Consider the following 18,938-nt stretch of genomic DNA (forward strand, 5'->3'; position numbering starts at 1 on the left):
GAATAATATGCAGACCCAAGCTTGAAGCCTGCCATCCCAGACTCTCCATTGTTAGGGCTGAGACATGAGCATCTCCTCATTATATACAGCTCTCTTGTTTCAACCTCTTGTGAATTGGAAAGGGGGCGGGTTTGCCCTAAAGTAAATTGATGTTTCACCAAAAAGTATATACTTACTCCTGTCTAAATCAAATAATTCAAAATACTTCACCAGAGAGCATGCCTCAGCCACAGAGGATCAGTAGCTTCTTTAAAGAAATGGTGGATTGTTTCAATTCACAAGTGTGTTTGGGAAGGCCGTAACTTGAGTAGCACGCTTTGCAATAGGTCTAGCTGATCGAGTTGTGGCTGTCAGTGAAAAGCGTGTAAAATATGTGTGATGATAATGTCTTGAGTATAATTTCAAATGTTGCATCAAGAATAAGGGTGTGGAGAAGATATGGCGGTCTTATTTCTGGTTGTCTTAACTCACCACTCATGTTTTCATCACCTCACACAAGTCAACAAAGTCTGTTTTTTTAACATCCATTGCAAATGATACTTCCTCAGTATTTGAAAAATCTTTCCAACACTCCGGGCCTGGAGAATCACCAAGCCTCGGTGTGAAAGAGCAAAATATCACAATCTGACGATCCTATATAACCATTGGAAAACTAATAAAAAAACTGCTTTCTGTCCCGAGCTCACTGGCACAGGAAACTTTGAGGGCCCGGAATAGGCAAGTTGATACAATGTTGCAAGTTTGTTTGCGACAGCTTCGGGCCACATCAATCAATCAATAAAATGTATTTATGAAGTCCTTTTTACAGTAGCAGATGTCACAAAGTGCTGTACGGAAATCCAGCATAAAACCCCAAACAGCAAGCAATGCAGGTGTTGAAGCGAACTACATCATTTGAAACAATGTTGAACTTCACGAGCAATAGCTCAAGCCTAGACAGACAGAAAGGGGGGCAGACAGGCAGAAGCGGGAGGGAGGGAGGCAGCCGGAAGCGGGAGGGAGGGAGGCAGCCGGAAGCGGGAGGGAGGGAGGCAGCCGGAAGCGGGAGGGAGGGAGGCAGCCGGAAGCGGAAGGGAGGCAGGCAGCCGGAAGCGGGAGGGAGGGGGAGGCAGCCGGAGGGGGAGGGAGGGAGGGAGGGAGGCAGCCGGAAGCGGGAGGGAGGGAGGGAGGCAGCCGGAAGCGGGAGGGAGGGAGGCAGGCAGCCGGAAGCGGGAGGGAGGGAGGCAGGCAGCCGGAAGAGGGGAGGGAGGGAGGCAGCCAGCCGGAAGAAGGAGGGAGGGAGGGAGGGAGGGAGGCAGCCGGAGGGAGAGGGAGGAGGGAGGGAGGAGGGGAGGCAGGCAGCCGGAAGAGGGAGGGAGGGAGGGAGGGAGGCAGCCGGAAGGGAGGGAGGGAGGGAGGGAGGGGAGGCAGGGAGGCAGCGGAAGAGGGATGGAGGGAGGGAGGGAGGCAGCCGGAAGAGGGAGGGAGGGAGGCAGGCAGCCGGAAGCGGGAGGGAGGGAGGGAGGCAGGCACAGGCGCCGGAAGGGATGCGGGAGGGAAGAGGGAGGCAGGGAGGCAGCCAGAAGAGGGAGGGAGGGAGGGGAGGGAGGCAGCCGGAAGAGGGAGGGAGGGAGGCAGGCAGGCGGAAGAGGGAGGGAGGGAGGCAGACAGAGGAGGCAGCCGAGAAGAGGCGGGAGGGAGGGAGGCAGCGGAAGAGGGAGGGAGGGAGGCAGCAGGCGGAAGAGGGATGGATGGAGGGAGGGAGGGAGGGAGGCAGCCGGAAGAGGGATGGAGGGAGGGAGGGAGGAGGGAGGAGGGAGCCGGAAGAGGGATGGAGGGGGGAGGGAGGCAGACAGAACAGGAAGAGGGAGGGAGGGAGGCAGCCGACAAGGGAAAAGGGGAGGAGGGAGGGAGGGAGACAGACAGAAGAAAGGGAGGGAGGGAGGCATACAGACACAGGCGTAGAGGAAGGGATGCAGACAGGCGGAAGAGGGATGGAGGGAGGGAGGGAGACAGACAGAAGAGGAAGGGAGGGAGGGAGGGAGGCAGCCGGAAGAGGGAGGGAGGGAGGCAGCCGGAAGAGGGAGGGAGGCAGCCGGAAGAGGGGTGGAGGGAGGGAGGGAGGCAGCCGGAAGAGGGAGGGAGGGAGGCAGCCGGAAAAGGGAGGGAGAGGAAGGGAGGGAGGCAGACAGACAGACACAGGCGTAAGAGGAAGGGATGCAGACAGGCAGAAGAGGGACGAGGGAGGGAGGGAGACAGACAGAAGAGGAAGGGAGGCAGGCAGAAGAGGGAGGGAGGGAGGCGGAAGAGGAAGGGAGGGAGGCAGACAGACACAGGCGTAAGAGGAAGGGAGGCAGACAAGCGGAAGAGGGACGGAGGGAGGGAGGCAGACAGGCGGAAGAGGGAGACTGAAGGGAGGGAGGGAGACAGGCGGAAGAGGGAGACGGAAGGGGGGAGGGAGACAGACAGAAGAGGAAGGGAGGGAGGCAGCCGGAAAAGGGAGGGAGACATGCGGAAGGGAGGGAGGCAGACAGAGGGACAGGCGGAAGAGGAAGGGATGCAGACAGGCGGAAGAGGGACGGAGGGAGGGAGGGAGACAGACAGAAGAGGAAGGGAGGGAGGGAGGGAGGGAGGGGAGGGAGGCAGGCAGACGGAAGAGGGAGGGAGGGAGGGAGGCAGGCGGAAGAGGGAGGGAGGGAGGGGCAGACAGAGGGAGGGAGGCAGGCAGACCGGAAGAGGGGAGGGAGGGAGGGAGCCGGACAGGGGAAGGGAGGGAGGGAGGGAGGCAGACCGGAAGAGGGAGGGAGGGAGGCAGCAGGCGGAAGAGGGAGGGAGGCAGCCGGAAGAGAGGGATGGAGGGAGGGAGGGAGGCAGCCGGAAGAGGGAGGGAGGGAGGCAGCCGGAAAAGGGAGGGAGAGGAAGGGAGGGAGGCAGACAGACACAGGCGTAAGAGGAAGGGATGCAGACAGGCGGAAGAGGGACGGAGGGAGGGAGGGAGACAGACAGAAGAGGAAGGGAGGCAGGCAGAAGAGGGAGGGAGGGAGGCAGACAGGCGGAAGAGGAAGGGAGGGAGGCAGACAGGCGGAAGAGGAAGGGAGGGAGGCAGACAGAGGAGGAAGGGAGGGAGGCAGACAGACACAGGCGTAAGGAATGGAGCCAGACAGGTGGAAAAGGGACGGAGGGAGGGAGGCAGACAGGCGGAAGAGGGAGACTGAAGGGAGGGAGGGAGACAGGCGGAAGAGGGAGACGGAAGGGAGGGAGGGAGACAGACACAGGCAGAAGAGGAAGGGAGGCAGGCAGAAGAGGGAGGGAGGGAGGCAGACAGGCGGAAGAGGAAGGGAGGGAGGCAGACAGAGGAGGAAGGGAGGGAGGCAGACAGACACAGGCGTAAGAGGAAGGGAGGCAGACATGCGGAAGAGGGACGGAGGGAGGGAGGGAGGCAGACAGGCGGAAAAGGGAGACGGAAGTGGAGGGAGGGAGACAGGCGGAAGAGGGAGATGGAAGGGAGGGAGACAGACAGAAGAGGAAGGGAGGCAGGCAGAAGAGGGAGGGAGGGAGGGAGGCAGACAGACAGGTGGAAGAGGAAGGGAGGGAAGCAGACAGGCGGAGGAGGGAGGGAGGCAGACAGGCGGAGGAGGGAGGCAGACAGGTGGAAGAGGGAGGGAGGGAGGCAGACAGGCGGAAGAAGGAGGGAGGGAGGCAGACAGGCGGAGGAGGGAGGCAGACAGGCGGAAGGGAGGGAGGGAGGGGCGGAGGGGGAGGCAGACAGGGCGGAGGAGGGAGGCAGACAGGCGGAAGAGGGAGGGAGGGAGGCAGACAGGCGGAAGAGGGAGGGAGGCAGACAGGCGGAAGAGGGAGGGAGGGAGGGAGGCAGACAGGCGGAAGGGAGGGAGGTAGGGAGGGAGGCAGACAGGCGGAAGGGGGAGGGAGGGAGGGAGGCAGACAGGCGGAAGAGTGAGGGAGGGAGGCAGACAGGTGGAAGAGGGAGGGAGGGAGGCAGACAGGGGGAAGAGGGAGGGAGGGAGGCAGACAGACACAGGCGTAAGAGGAAGGGAGGCAGACAGGCGGAAGAGGGAGGGAGGGAGGCAGACAGACAGAGGCGTAAGAGGAAGGGAGGCAGACAGGTGGAAGAGGGAGGGAGGGAGGGAGGCAGACAGACACAGGCGTAAGAGGAAGGGAGGCAGACAGGTGGAAGAGGGAGGGAGGGAGGGAGGCAGACAGGCGGAAGAGGGAGGGAGGGAGGGAGGCAGACAGACACAGGTGTAAGAGGAAGGGAGGCAGACAGGTGGAAGAGGAAGGGAGGCAGACAGGCGGAAGAGGGAGGGAGGCAGACAGGCTGAAGAGGGAGGGAGGGAGGCAGACAGTCGAAAGAGGGAGGGAGGCAGGCGGAAGAGGGACGGAGGGAGGGAGGCAGACAGGCGGAGGAGGGAGGGAGGCAGACAGGCGGAGGAGGGAGGGAGGGAGGCAGACAGGCGGAGGAGGAAGGGAGGGATTGAATAATTTCTACTTTTTCTATTTGTCAGCTTTAGGCCTATATTATTTGACTTAGTTGGTGATGGAAGTTTATAGGCCCAGTGGTGTAAAATACTTGAAAGTACTACTTAAGTAGTTTTTTTGGTGTATTTTATTTATTTATTTTTACTTCACCTTTGTTGAACTAGACAAGTCAGTTCAGAAGAAATTGTTATTTTCAATGACGGCCTAGGAATAGTGGGTTAACTGCCTTGTTCAGGGGCAGAACGACACTAGGCTACCTGCCACTGGTTTCTGTACTTTACTTTACCATTTATATTTTTGACAACTTTTACTTCACTACATTCCTCAATAAAATGATGTACTTTTTACTCCATATGTTTTCCCTGACACCCAACAGTACTCATTACATTTGTAATGCTTAGTAGTACAGGAAAATGGTCAAATTCACACGCTAATCAAGGGACATCCCTGGTCATCCCTACTGCCACTGATCTGGCGGACTCACAAAACACAAATGCTTTGTTTGTAAATATGTCTTGAGTGTTTGAGTGTTCCCCTGGCTGTCCGTAAATGAAAAAGATTAGCTTCATATAAGGAATTTTAAACAATTTATTATTTTACTTTTGATACTTAAGTATATTTCAAATAAAATATTTTTTTACTTTTACTAAAGTAGTATTTTACTGTGTGACTTTCACTTTTCTATTAAGGTATCTTTACTTTTACTCAAGTGTGACAATTGGGTACCTTTTCCATCACTGTGTATACAGGCCTACTGCTGCATTGGCCTATAGATTATCTCTGAGTTCTATGCTCTCCTTTCTTTAGCCACCAGTGGATCACAGTGTATCAGTATGGCAGAGGCTAGTACCCTCACCATAGTGATTAACCACGGGATTTTGAGAAAGGAAAACATGTGTGTATATATAAATATTTATAACTGGCTCGCAGATCAGTAGAAATGGTAGGATACATTGTAAGCTTCCTTAAACATGAAAATCATGAGCTGCCGTCTTGTTGAGGTGGAGTCTTTAACAAAGACTCATTTAAAATAATTGAGATGAAGACTAGGAGAACCAGTGAAGAAATGGTCTTGTTGAGGTGGAGCCTATGGAAAAACTCAAATGCCCTTCCAAATGATTTGTTGGAGGCGCCAGGTCTGCCCTATGGTCTTGTTGATGGAGTCTTGTCTCTGTAATATTGATTTGTCCTCCACCCCTCGCCCACACACCCTTATACCACACACCCTTATACCACACACCCCTATCAGTCCTACGCTTGATTGTTGATGGGAGAAGGAGTCGGAGGTCATCTCAAAAACCACAGGGATCCTATGCTTGTTAGATGGTCACAAAACACACACACACACACTACTTGTTGAGATGGAGTGTCTATAGGACAAAACTCATATCCTACTCTAGGTCTTGTTGACACAAACTCATGTCCTACTCTTGGTCTTGTTGAGGTGGAGTATCACACACACTCTAGGTCTCTGTCTTGTTGAGGTGGACACACACACACACAAAACACTCACACACACACACACACAGGTCTTGTTGAGATGGACACACACACAAACACACACACAGGTCTTGTTGAGGTGGAGTATCACAAAACACATGTCCTACTCTAGGTCTTGTTGACACACACACACACACACACAAAACACATGTCACACACACACACACTCTGTCTTGTTGAGGTGGAGTATCACACAAAACACACACACACACACACACACAACTCACACACACTTGTTGAGGTGGAGTACACAAAACACCTACACACACACAGATGGAGTATCTATAGGACACAACTCACACACCACACACTACACACTTGTTGAGATGGACACACACACACACACACAAACACACACACACACTCTACTTGTTGAGATGGAGTACTCAGTCTGAGGTGAAAGGTATCTATGTGGAGCCAAACCTGACCTGACTTGTTGAGGTGGAACTGATAGGACAAAACTAAAGCCCAACTAGGTCTTGTTGAGATGGAGATCTATCCAAAACGCATGTCCTAGCACTATTGTTGAGGTAATCTTCCATTCCCAACTCAATACTCCTCTTCTGCTGTTCCTTTAGCACTAGATAATGCTGCAGCACAGTTGATCTGTAGCAATAACAGTAGCAGATGTCTCTGTTGATGAGGTGGGTTTTACTTTCTTTTGCAGTACTGTGGTGGTTTATCATAGTATTAGTCCAGGCGTCTTTGGATTGTCTCTATGACGATAGGCCTCTGTCTTGTTGAGGTGGAGTATCTATAGGACAAAACTCATGTCCTACTCTAGGTCTTGTTGAGGTGGAGTATCTATAGGACAAAACTCATGTCCTACTCTAGGTCTTGTTGAGATGGAGTATCTATAGGACAAAACTCATGTCCTACTCTAGGTCTTGTTGAGGTGGAGTATCTATAGGACAAAACTCATGTCCTACTCTAGGTCTCTGTCTTGTTGAGGTGGAGTATCTATAGGACAAAACTCATGTCCTACTATAGGTCTCTGTCTTGTTGAGGTGGAGTATCTATAGGACAAAACTCATGTCCTACTCTAGGTCTTGTCTTGTTGAGGTGGAGTATCTATAGGACAAAACTCATGTCCTACTCTAGGTCTTGTTGAGATGGAGTATCTATAGGACAAAACTCATGTCCTACTCTAGGTCTCTGTCTTGTTGAGGTGGAGTATCTATAGGACAAAACTCATGTCCTACTCTAGGTCTTGTTGAGGTGGAGTATCTATAGGACAACACTCATGTCCTACTCTCTGTCTTGTTGAGGTGGAGTATCTATAGGACAAAACTCATGTCCTACTCTAGGTCTCTGTCTTGTTGAGGTGGAGTATCTATAGGACAAAACTCATGTCCTACTCTAGGTCTTGTTGAGATGGAGTATCTATAGGACAAAACTCATGTCCTACTCTAGGTCTTGTTGAGGTGGAGTATCTATAGGACAAAACTCATGTCCTACTCTAGGTCTTGTTGAGGTGGAGTATCTATAGGACAAAACTCATGTCCTACTATAGGTCTCTGTCTTGTTGAGGTGGAGTATCTATAGGACAAAACTCATGTCCTACTCTAGGTCTTGTTGAGATGGAGTATCTATAGGACAAAACTCATGTCCTACTCTAGGTCTTGTTGAGGTGGAGTATCTATAGGACAAAACTCATGTCCTACTCTAGGTCTTGTTGAGATGGAGTATCTATAGGACAAAACTCATGTCCTACTCTAGGTCTTGTTGAGATGGAGTATCTATAGGACAAAACTCATGTCCTACTCTAGGTCTTGTTGAGATGGAGTATCTATAGGACAAAACTCATGTCCTACTCTAGGTCTTGTTGAGATGGAGTATCTATAGGACAAAACTCATGTCCTACTCTAGGTCTTGTTGAGGTGGAGTATCTATAGGACAAAACTCATGTCCTACTATAGGTCTTGTTGAGGTGGAGTATCTATAGGACAAAACTCATGTCCTACTATAGGTCTCTGTCTTGTTGAGGTGGAGTATCTATAGGACAAAACTCATGTCCTACTATAGGTCTCTGTCTTGTTGAGGTGGAGTATCTATAGGACAAAACTCATGTCCTACTATAGGTCTCTGTCTTGTTGAGGTGGAGTATCTATAGGACAAAACTCATGTCCTACTATAGGTCTCTGTCTTGTTGAGGTGGAGTATCTATAGGACAAAACAACTCATGTCCTACTATAGGTCTTGTTGAGATGGAGTATCTATAGGACAACACTCATGTCCTACTATAGGTCTCTGTCTTGTTGAGGTGGAGTATCTATAGGACAAAACTCATGTCCTACTATAGGTCTCTGTCTTGTTGAGGTGGAGTATCTATAGGACAAAACTCATGTCCTACTATAGGTCTCTGTCTTGTTGAGGTGGAGTATCTATAGGACAAAACTCATGTCCTACTATAGGTCTCTGTCTTGTTGAGATGGAGTATCTATAGGACAACACTCATGCCCTACTATAGGTCTCTGTCTTGTTGAGGTGGAGTATCTATAGGACAAAACTCATGTCCTACTATAGGTCTCTGTCTTGTTGAGGTGGAGTATCTATAGGACAAAACTCATGTCCTACTATAGGTCTCTGTCTTGTTGAGATGGAGTATCTATAGGACAAAACTCATGTCCTAGGTCTTGTCTTGAGATGGAGTATCTAGGTCTCTGGTCTTGTTGAGGTGGAGTATCTATAGGACAAAACTCATGTCCTACTCTAGGTCTTGTTGAGGTCTCAAAACTGTCTTGTTGAGATGGAGTATCTATAGGACAAAACTCATGTCCTACTCTAGGTCTCTGTCTTGTTGAGATGGAGTATCTATAGGACAACACTCATGTCCTACTCTAGGTCTCTGTCATGTTGAGATGGAGTATCTATAGGACAAAACTCATGTCCTACTATAGGTCTTGTTGAGATGGAGTATCTATAGGACAACACTCATGTCCTACTATAGGTCTCTGTCTTGTTGAGGTGGAGTATCTATAGGACAACACTCATGTCCTACTCTAGGTCTTGTTGAGGTGGAGTATCTATAGGACAAAACTCATGTCCTACTCTAGGTCTCTGTCTTGTTGAGGTGGAGTATCTATAGGACAACACTCATGTCCTACTCTAGGTCTTGTTGAGGTGGAGTATCTATAGGACAAAACTCATGTCCTACTCTAGGTCTTGTTGAGATGGAGTATCTATAGGACAAAACTCATGTCCTACTCTAGGTCTCTGTCTTGTTGAGGTGGAGTATCTATAGGACAAAACTCATGTCCTACTCTAGGTCTCTGTCTTGTTGAGGTGGAGTATCTATAGGACAAAACTCATGTCCTACTATAGGTCTTGTTGAGATGGAGTATCTATAGGACAAAACTCATGTCCTACTATAGGTCTCTGTCTTGTTGAGGTGGAGTATCTATAGGACAAAACTCATGTCCTACTCTAGGTCTCTGTCTTGTTGAGGTGGAGTATCTATAGGACAAAACTCATGTCCTACTATAGGTCTTGTTGAGATGGAGTATCTATAGGACAAAACTCATGTCCTACTATAGGTCTTGTTGAGATGGAGTATCTATAGGACAAAACTCATGTCCTACTTATAGGTCTTGTTGAGATGGAGTATCTATAGGACAAAACTCATGTCCTACTCTAGGTCTTGTTCAGATGGAGTATCTATAGGACAAAACTCATGTCCCAGTAGTAGTTTGACATTTGAACTGTGCCTTCCCCTTCCCGCCTTGTATTTAGTGTGAGATGCAATCATCCAGCCCACTAGGTGCACTATTTTGTCTGCCCTCTCTCCTGCCGACAGCTGCCACTGGCTGCTGTGTTAACCCTGTTCTCTTCTCCCTCCCTTCCCCTATCTCTCTGATCTCTTCTCCTCCCCCCTTCTCCCTCCCTCTCTTTCTCTCCCACGGCACCGTCCCAAGGCCCGGCTCCCCTCCTGCTCATCCACTTATAGTGTCTCAGAGGTACCTCCGCATGTGTCAATCTACCTGCATTGCCATGGCAATCACCCCATCACCACCCTGTCCTCTCTTCTATCACTCTTCCTCCGTCAAATTCCCTAGTCCCGCCTCCTTAGAGGCCCTTCCACAGTCCTTTCCTCCCTATTTTCTATCCTACCACCTTTCCCACTCCACTCCACTCCTCACATCACCTTCCCTCACCCCCACTCCCCTCATCACCTCCTCTCCCCTCTATCCTTCACCTCCTCCCCTACCCCTCCCCTCCCCTCCCCTCCCCTCCCCTCCCTCTATCATTCCATCTGCCCCCCTTCTCTCCTACCCTCACTGCAGCACTGTGACCCCCCCAAACCTCTCAACTAGACATGCATCTTACTGGTGACCAAAGAGCTTAGAAATCTGGAGATACTCTACACTATTATTTGTTGCGTTGTTGTAAGCTATTTCTTGAGTTTTTGAGTTTACTGGATAAATGATGTGTGTTTACTCTCTCTCTCTCACACACACACACATTCCTCAGGCTTTAAATATAATCCTCTCTCTCTTTCTCACACTCATTCCTCAGGCATTAAATCTAATCCACTCTCAGAACGATGCTTTTAAAAATCTCCTCCCGTCCTAATCGTCACGGTATCATTATAACCATGGTAACCATGACCGTTTGCTTTGTTTGTGTTTAGAAACAGTTTGGGTTCCTTGCCCTTTGGATTTTCAGATTGAGTCAATAAAAGTGAATGTAGAAATTGTAGAGCCATATCCATATCCATGTGGTTCAGTGCGGTTTGAGTTTTTTTCCATATTTGATTTGGCTCCATTTGTTTGGCTAAATGTCTGCAGTCTCCATCCCATACCAGTCCCTGCAGGCGTACTTCCTTTGTAGTGTGTTTGGCCAGTGTGTGTCAGGACAATTGGGAATTGGTGGGTAGTGTGCTTGTGTGTGTATGCGTTACCTGTGGTTGTGTGTGTGCTTGAGACATACCTGTGTTTGTGTCTGTGTGAGCCATACCTGTGTTTTTGTGCACAGATGAGCCTAATTTGTATGTGCCATGTTTGGTGTGTGTGTGTGTGTGTGGTCCAGGCGAGTGACTGTCCTGTGGCTTTCTCAAGGCTGCACGGAGAGAGTTCAGGGCTCACCTGGATGAGGTCATCACGCTCCGGTCTAGGTACTCTACCTTGGACCAGGTAAATGGTTACACACACACACCACGCCCAGGGCCATCAGCAAGTCTTCCTGTCATCTCAGGTTTGTGACAGGCTCACTTTATCACTAGAGGACATGACATGTTGTCCTGTTAACACTATTGGAATCCTGGCCCACAGGCGCTGATCAATCCCTCTGATTGGGTCATCTCCTAGTAAGTATTTTCTTTTGATTGGGCTTGACAGTCACGTCTTTCTTTTAGTCCAAAGGTAATCAGAGTCCTTATTGGCATTCATCAACATGCTGACTCATCTGTTTCTGCTTGACCCTCATCTCATCTTGATGACTTTGTGTGTGTGTGTGTGTGTGTGTGTGTGTGTGTGTGTGTGTGTGTGTGTGTGTGTGTGTGTGTGTGTGTGTGTGTGTGTGTGTGTGTGTGTGTGTGTGTGTGTGTGTGTGTGTGTGTGCGCGCGCGTGCGTGCATTCACTTGTTTATTCATCCAATCCTTCCCTTCTATGTTTGCCTCACTTTCATTCATGACCTCTGTTGTGGGAGGAAGGGAGAGAGAGCGGTAGAGAGAGAGCAGAAAGGGAGGGAGAGAGAGAGCAGAAAGGGGGAGGAAGGGAGGGAGAGACGAAAGTGATGGAGAGGTGAGAGAGAGAGGAGAAAGGGAGGGAGAGAGAGGAGAGGATAAGGGAGGGAGAGGGGGAGGGAGAGAGGAGAAGGGGAGGGAGAGATGAGGAGAGATAGGGAGGGAGAGATGAGGAGAGCTAGGGAGGGAGAGATACAGAGGAGAAAGTGAGGGGGGGAGGAAGGGAGGGAGAGACAAAAGTGATGGAGAGGTGAGAGAGAGAGGAGAAAGGGAGGGAGAGAGAGGAGAGGATGAGGGAGAGAGAGGAGAGGATGAGGGAGGGGGGAGAAGGGGAGGGAGAGAGGAGAAGGGGAGGGAGAGAGGAGAAGGGGAGGGAGAGATGAGGAGAGCTAGGAGGGAGAGTAGAAAGTGAGGGAGAAAGGGGGAGAGGAGAGTGAGAAGAGAAAGTTATGGAGAGAGTGCTGGCAGATGGACAGCATCAGCGACCATACAGTGAAGAAAGTCACTGTGTTCTTACGATGGCAGTCCTCCTCTCCTCTTGTCATGTTCCCATGAGCCCGTTGTCATGGTAAAGGCAGTCAAGCCTGCTGTACATAACATATCCCACAGGCAGCTGTGTCTCCTCTGATATTTTCCCTCCAGTCTTGTTGTGTCCTCGCTATTGTGATGATCTTTCATCCGTGCCTGTTGTTTGACTATTGTAATGTCGTTAGTGTTTAGGTTGAGTGCTTAAGGAGGCTGACCTCCTGTCCTACTATTCTTCATGTAGTCCAGAGTGTTCATCTCCAGCTTAGGTGGATAGATTCATAGGGAGAGATGAAGAGACAAGTTGTTTAAACTCTTGTGGTTAGGGATGTTTCACAATAGTATCACAGAAGGCCCATGTTGACAGGATTTCTCAAATCACTGCTAGCCTTTGTTACCTGCACGACCATATCCCACAGCACCTATGGTACTGAGAGTGTACAGACCAAGATATCAGGCCAGATGGTTCTACACTGAGCAAAAATATAAACAGAACATGTAAAGTATTGGTCCCATTTTTCATTAAATAAAAGATCCCAGACATTTTCCATACGCACAAAAATCTTATTTCTCCACAAATTTGTTTACATCCCTGGGCTCCCGAGTGGTGCAGCGGTCTAAGCCACTGCATCTCAGTCCTAGAGGCGTCACTACAGACCTGGTTCGATTCCAGGCTGTATCACAACTGGCCGTGATTGGGAGTCCCCATAGGGCAGCACAATTGGCCCAGCGTCGTCCAAGTTAGGGTTTGGCCGGGATAGGCCGTCATTGTAAATAAGAATTTGTTATTTACTGACTTGCCAAGTTAAATAAAGGTTAAAAAGCTGATTTAGTATGATCATTACACACGTACAATTGTGCTGGGGACAATGAAGGCCACTCTAAAATGTGCAATTTTGTCACACGTGTCAAGTTTTGAGGGAGCGTGCAGTTGGCATGCTGACAGCAGGAATGTCCACCAGAGTTGTTGCCAGAGAATTGAATGTTAATTTCTCTTCCATAAGCCACCTCCAACACTGTTTTAGATCATTTGTCAGTATGTCCAACCGGCCTCATAACTGCAGAACACGTGTGTGGCGTTGTGTGGATGAGCAGTTTGCTGATGTTGTGAACAGAGTGCCCCATGGGGCTATGGTATAGGCGGCCATAAGCTACAGACAGTGGACACAATTGCATTTTATCGATGGTAATTTGAATGCACAGAGATTGCGTGATGAGATCCTGAGGCCCATTATTGTGCCATTCCTCCGCCACCATCACCTCACTGTTTCAGCATGATAATGCACAGCTCCATATCGCAAGGATCTGTACACAATTCCTGGAAGCTGAAAATGTCCCAGTTCTTCCATGGTATACATACTCACCAGACATGTCACCCACTGAGCATGTTTGGGATGCTTTGGGTCGACATGTCCCAGTTCTTCCATGGTATACATACTCAGCAGACATGTCACCCACTGAGCATGTTTGGGATGCTCTGGGTCGACATGTCCCAGTTCTTCCATGGTATACATACTCAGCAGACATGTCACCCACTGAGCATGTTTGGGATGCTCTGGGTCGACATGTCCCAGTTCTTCCATGGTATACATACTCAGCAGACATGTCACCCACTGAGCATGTTTGGGATGCTCTGGGTCGACATGTCCCAGTTCTTCCATGGTATACATACTCAGCAGACATGTCACCCACTGAGCATGTTTGGGATGCTCTGGGTCGACATGTCCCAGTTCTTCCATGGTATACATACTCAGCAGACATGTCACCCACTGAGCATGTTTGGGATGCTCTGGGTCGACGCGTGCAGCAGCGGTTTCCAGTTCCCAGATACTGAATGGTTTTCTGATCCACACCTCTACCTTTTTATTAAGGTATCTGTGACCAACAGAAGCATATCTGTATTCCCAGTCATGTGACATCCATAGATTTGGTCCTAATTCATTTATTTAAATTGACTAATTTCCTCATATGAACACTAAATCACTAAAATATTTGTCTTGCGTTTTGACTTTTTTTCAGTATACTAGATATACCCACTACCACCCGGGTCAGAACTGCTCAATGTGGTACTGTTCATCTGTGTTAAGCTCAGTAACACTGTTACACTACATCATGCCAGCTGCTGTTGATCCGTTCTCCTTTTCCCAGAGTCCACTTCATTCTGTATTCTCTCGTTCTTTTCTTCACTTCATCCCCTACCTCGCTTTTGACCTCTGGTACAGCTGTTCACTTCTCAACGACCTCTTGTCCAGTCATAGATCTTTGTTTCATTCAACGGTGGTGGGTTACCTATTAAAATGCTCATGTTGATAACTTCTAGTTATTCTACTGTCTCCTAGCATTCCTCTGTCTGTCTGTTGTAAACCTCTTGACTCTGTGCTGTTCTGTCCATACGTTACTGTACTGTAGCTCCACTCGAGGATGGGGCTCAACAATGACCACAGAGGCCATAGCAGGACCTATGACCTCTCCCTCCCTCTATCTGTCTCTCAATCTATCACTCACTCTTTCAGTTGCATTCTATGTATTCTTGTAACATACATGTTCTCCTTTGAGAAGCTGTATGGTGTGCTGGTGGATTCTGGAGATGTTCCAGTCAGTTCTCTAGTCGTCTTTTTCTCTCTGCTCATACTCCGTTCTTTTCTCCATTTAGATGCAGTGTATCCTCTGTTCTTTTCTCCATTTAGATGCAGTGTATCCTCTGTTCTTTTCTCCATTTAGATGCAGTGTATCCTCTGTTCTTTTCTCCATTTAGATGCAGTGTATCCTCTGTTCTTTTCTCCATTTAGATTCTTTTCTCCCATTTAGATGCAGTGTATCCTCTGTTCTTTTCTCCATTTAGATGCAGTGTATCCTCTGTTCTTTTCTCCATTTAGATGCAGTCTATCCTCTGTTCTTTTCTCCATTTAGATGCAGTGTATCCTCTGTTCTTTTCTCCATTTGATGTATCCTCTGTTCTTTTCTCCATTTAGATGCAGTGTATCCTCTGTGTATCCTCTGTTCTTTTCTCCATTTAGATGCAGTGTATCCTCTGTTCTTTTCTCCATTTAGATGCAGTGTATCCTCTGTTCTTTTCTCCATTTGGATGCAGTGTATCCTCTGTTCTTTTCTCCATTTGGATGCAGTGTATCCTCTGTTCTTTTCTCCATTTAGATGCAGTGTATCCTCTGTTCTTTTCTCCATTTAGATGCAGTGTATCCTCTGTTCTTTTCTCCATTTAGATGCAGTATATCCTCTGTTCTTTTCTCCATTTAGATGCAGTATATCCTCTGTTCTTTTCTCCATTTAGATGCAGTGTATCCTCTGTTCTTTTCTCCATTTAGATGCAGTGTATCCTCTGTTCTTTTCTCCATTTAGATGCAGTGTATCCTCTGTTCTTTTCTCCATTTAGTTCTTTTCTCCATTTAGATCAAATCAAATCAAATCAAATTTATTTATATAGCCCTTCGTACATCAGCTGATATCTCAAAGTGCTGTACAGAAACCCAGCCTAAAAACCCAAACAGCAAACAATGCAGGTGTAAAAGCACGGTGGCTAGGAAAAACTCCCTAGAAAGGCCAAAACCTAGGAAGAAACCTAGAGAGGAACCGGGCTATGTGGGGTGGCCAGTCCTCTTCTGGCTGTGCCGGGTAGAGATTATAACAGAACATGACCAAGATGTTCAAATGTTCATAAATGACCAGCATGGTCGAATAATAATAAGGCAGAACAGTTGAAACTGGAGCAGCAGCACAGTCAGGTGGACTGGGGACAGCAAGGAGCCATCATGTCAGGTAGTCCTGGGGCACGGTCCTAGGGCTCAGGTCCTCCGAGAGAGAGAAAGAAAGAGAGAATTAGAGAGAGCATATGTGGGGTGGCCAGTCCTCTTCTGGCTGTGCCGGGTGGAGATTATAACAGAACATGGCCAAGATGTTCAAATGTTCATAAATGACCAGCATGGTTGAATAATAGTGCAGTGTATCCTCTGTTCTTTTCTCCTTTTAGATGCAGTGTATCCTCTGTTCTTTTCTCCATTTAGATGCAGTGTATCCTCTGTTCTTTTCTCCTTTTAGATGCAGTCTATCCTCTGTTCTTTTCTCCTTTTAGATGCAGTGTATCCTCTGTTCTTTTCTCCATTTAGATGCAGTGTATCCTCCGTTCTTTTCTCCTTTTAGATGCAGTGTATCCTCTGTTCTTTTCTCCATTTAGATGCAGTGTATCCTCTGTTCTTTTCTCCATTTAGATGTAGTCTGTATCCTCTGTTCTTTTCTCCATTTAGATGCAGTGTATCCTCTGTTCTTTTTTCCTTTTAGATGCAGTGTATCCTCCGTTCTTTTCTCCATTCAGATGCAGGTTATCCTCTGTTCTTTTCTCCATTTAGATGCAGTGTATCATAAATGACCAGCATGGTCGAATAATAATAAGGCAGAACAGTTGAAACTGGAGCAGCAGCACAGTCAGGTGGACTGGGGACAGCAAGGAGCCATCATGTCAGGTAGTCCTGGGGCACGGTCCTAGGGCTCAGGTCCTCCGAGAGAGAGAAAGAAAGAGAGAATTAGAGAGAGCATATGTGGGGTGGCCAGTCCTCTTCTGGCTGTGCCGGGTGGAGATTATAACAGAACATGGCTCTGTTCTTTTCTCCATTTAGATTCCTCTGTTCTTTTCTCCATTTAGATGCAGTGTATCCTCTGTTCTTTTCTCCATTTAGATGCAGTATATCCTATGTTCTTTTCTCCATTTATATGCAGTGTATCCTCTGTTCTTTTCTCCATTTAGATGCAGTGTATCCTCTGTTCTATCCATTTAGATGTTCTTTTCTTTTCCATTTAGATGCAGTGTATCCTCTGTTCTTTTCTCCATTTAGATGCAGTGTATTTATATGCAGTCCATCTGTTCTTTGTACTCCATTTAGATGCAGTGTATCCTCTGTTCTTTTCTCCATTTAGATGCAGTGTATCCTCTGTTCTTTTCTCCATTTGGATGCAGTGTATCCTCTGTTCTTTTCTCCATTTATGATCCTCTGTTCTGCAGTGTATCCTCTGTTCTTTTCTCCATTTAGATGCAGTGTATCCTCTGTTCTTTTCTCCATTTAGATGCAGTATATCCTCTGTTCTTTTCTCCATTTAGATGCAGTATATCCTCTGTTCTTTTCTCCATTTAGATGCAGTGTATCCTCTGTTCTTTTCTCCATTTAGATGCAGTGTATCCTCTGTTCTTTTCTCCATTTAGATGCAGTGTATCCTCTGTTCTTTTCTCCATTTAGATGCAGTGTATCTTCCGTTCTTTTCTCCATTTAGATCAAATCAAATCAAATCAAATTTATTTATATAGCCCTTCGTACATCAGCTGATATCTCAAAGTGCTGTACAGAAACCCAGCCTAAAAACCCAAACAGCAAACAATGCAGGTGTAAAAGCACGGTGGCTAGGAAAAACTCCCTAGAAAGGCCAAAACCTAGGAAGAAACCTAGAGAGGAACCGGGCTATGTGGGGTGGCCAGTCCTCTTCTGGCTGTGCCGGGTAGAGATTATAACAGAACATGACCAAGATGTTCAAATGTTCATAAATGACCAGCATGGTCGAATAATAATAAGGCAGAACAGTTGAAACTGGAGCAGCAGCACAGTCAGGTGGACTGGGGACAGCAAGGAGCCATCATGTCAGGTAGTCCTGGGGCACGGTCCTAGGGCTCAGGTCCTCCGAGAGAGAGAAAGAAAGAGAGAATTAGAGAGAGCATATGTGGGGTGGCCAGTCCTCTTCTGGCTGTGCCGGGTGGAGATTATAACAGAACATGGCCAAGATGTTCAAATGTTCATAAATGACCAGCATGGTTGAATAATAGTGCAGTGTATCCTCTGTTCTTTTCTCCATTTAGATGCAGTGTATCCTCTGTTCTTTTCTCCATTTAGATGCAGTATATCCTCTGTTCTTTTCTCCATTTAGATGCAGTGTATCCTCTGTTCTTTTCTCCATTTAGATGCAGTGTATCCTCTGTTCTTTTCTCCATTTAGATGCAGTGTATCCTCTGTTCTTTTCTCCATTTAGATGCAGTGTATCTTCTGTTCTTTTCTCCATTTAGATGCAGTTTATTTATATAGCCTCTGTTCTTTTCTCCATTTAGATGTAGTCTATCCTCTGTTCTTTTCTCCATTTAGATGCAGTGTATCCTCTGTTCTTTTTTCCTTTTAGATGCAGTGTATCCTCCGAGTTCAAATGTTCATAAATGACCAACATGAAAATAATAAGAAAGTTGAAACTGGAGCAGCAGCACAGTTCTTTTCTCCATTTAGATGCAGGTTATCCTCTGTTCTTTTCTCCATTTAGATGCAGTGTATCCTCTGTTCTTTTCTCCATTTAGATGCAGTGTATCCTCTGTTCTTTTCTCCATTTAGATGCAGTGTATCCTCTGTTCTTTTGTATCTCCATTTAGATGCAGTAAATAAATCCTATCAGCTTATCTCAAAGTTGTACTCCCAAACAGCAAACAATTTTGGCTATATAGCAGTGTATCCTCTGTTCTTTATAACTGACCATTTAAATGTTCATAAATGACCAGCATGGTATCAGAACAGTTGAAACTGTCAGGTGGACTTCATGTCAGGTCCATTTAGATGCATATGTGTATCCTCTTCTGTTCTTTATAACTCCATTTAGATGCAGTGGTATCTTCCTCTGTTCTTTTCTCCATTTAGATGCAGTGTATCCTCTGTTCTTTTCTCCATTTAGATGCAGTGTATCCTCTGTTCTTTTCTCCATTTAGATGCAGTGTATTTA

The 18,938-nt window shown here is 47.5% G+C and overlaps 1 protein-coding gene across 8 annotated transcripts in view; it reads left to right on the top strand.

The window, feature by feature from the left end:
- The window catches only part of gphna (gephyrin a), a 136,542-nt gene that overhangs the window by 75,239 nt on the left and 42,365 nt on the right, over positions 1 to 18,938 (top strand). For 5 of the 8 annotated variants that reach the window (XM_052496640.1, XM_052496638.1, XM_052496635.1 and 2 more), the window contains one exon: positions 9,891 to 9,932. The exons of the other annotated variants lie outside the window; for them this stretch is intronic. In XM_052496640.1, the coding sequence (XP_052352600.1) occupies positions 9,891 to 9,932 (42 nt within the window). The remainder of the gene's footprint in view (positions 1 to 9,890; positions 9,933 to 18,938) is intronic. 8 annotated transcript variants of the gene reach the window in all.

This window comes from Oncorhynchus keta, chromosome 35 (assembly GCF_023373465.1).
Source record: "Oncorhynchus keta strain PuntledgeMale-10-30-2019 chromosome 35, Oket_V2, whole genome shotgun sequence".
NCBI classification, from domain to species: Eukaryota; Metazoa; Chordata; class Actinopteri; order Salmoniformes; family Salmonidae; genus Oncorhynchus; species Oncorhynchus keta.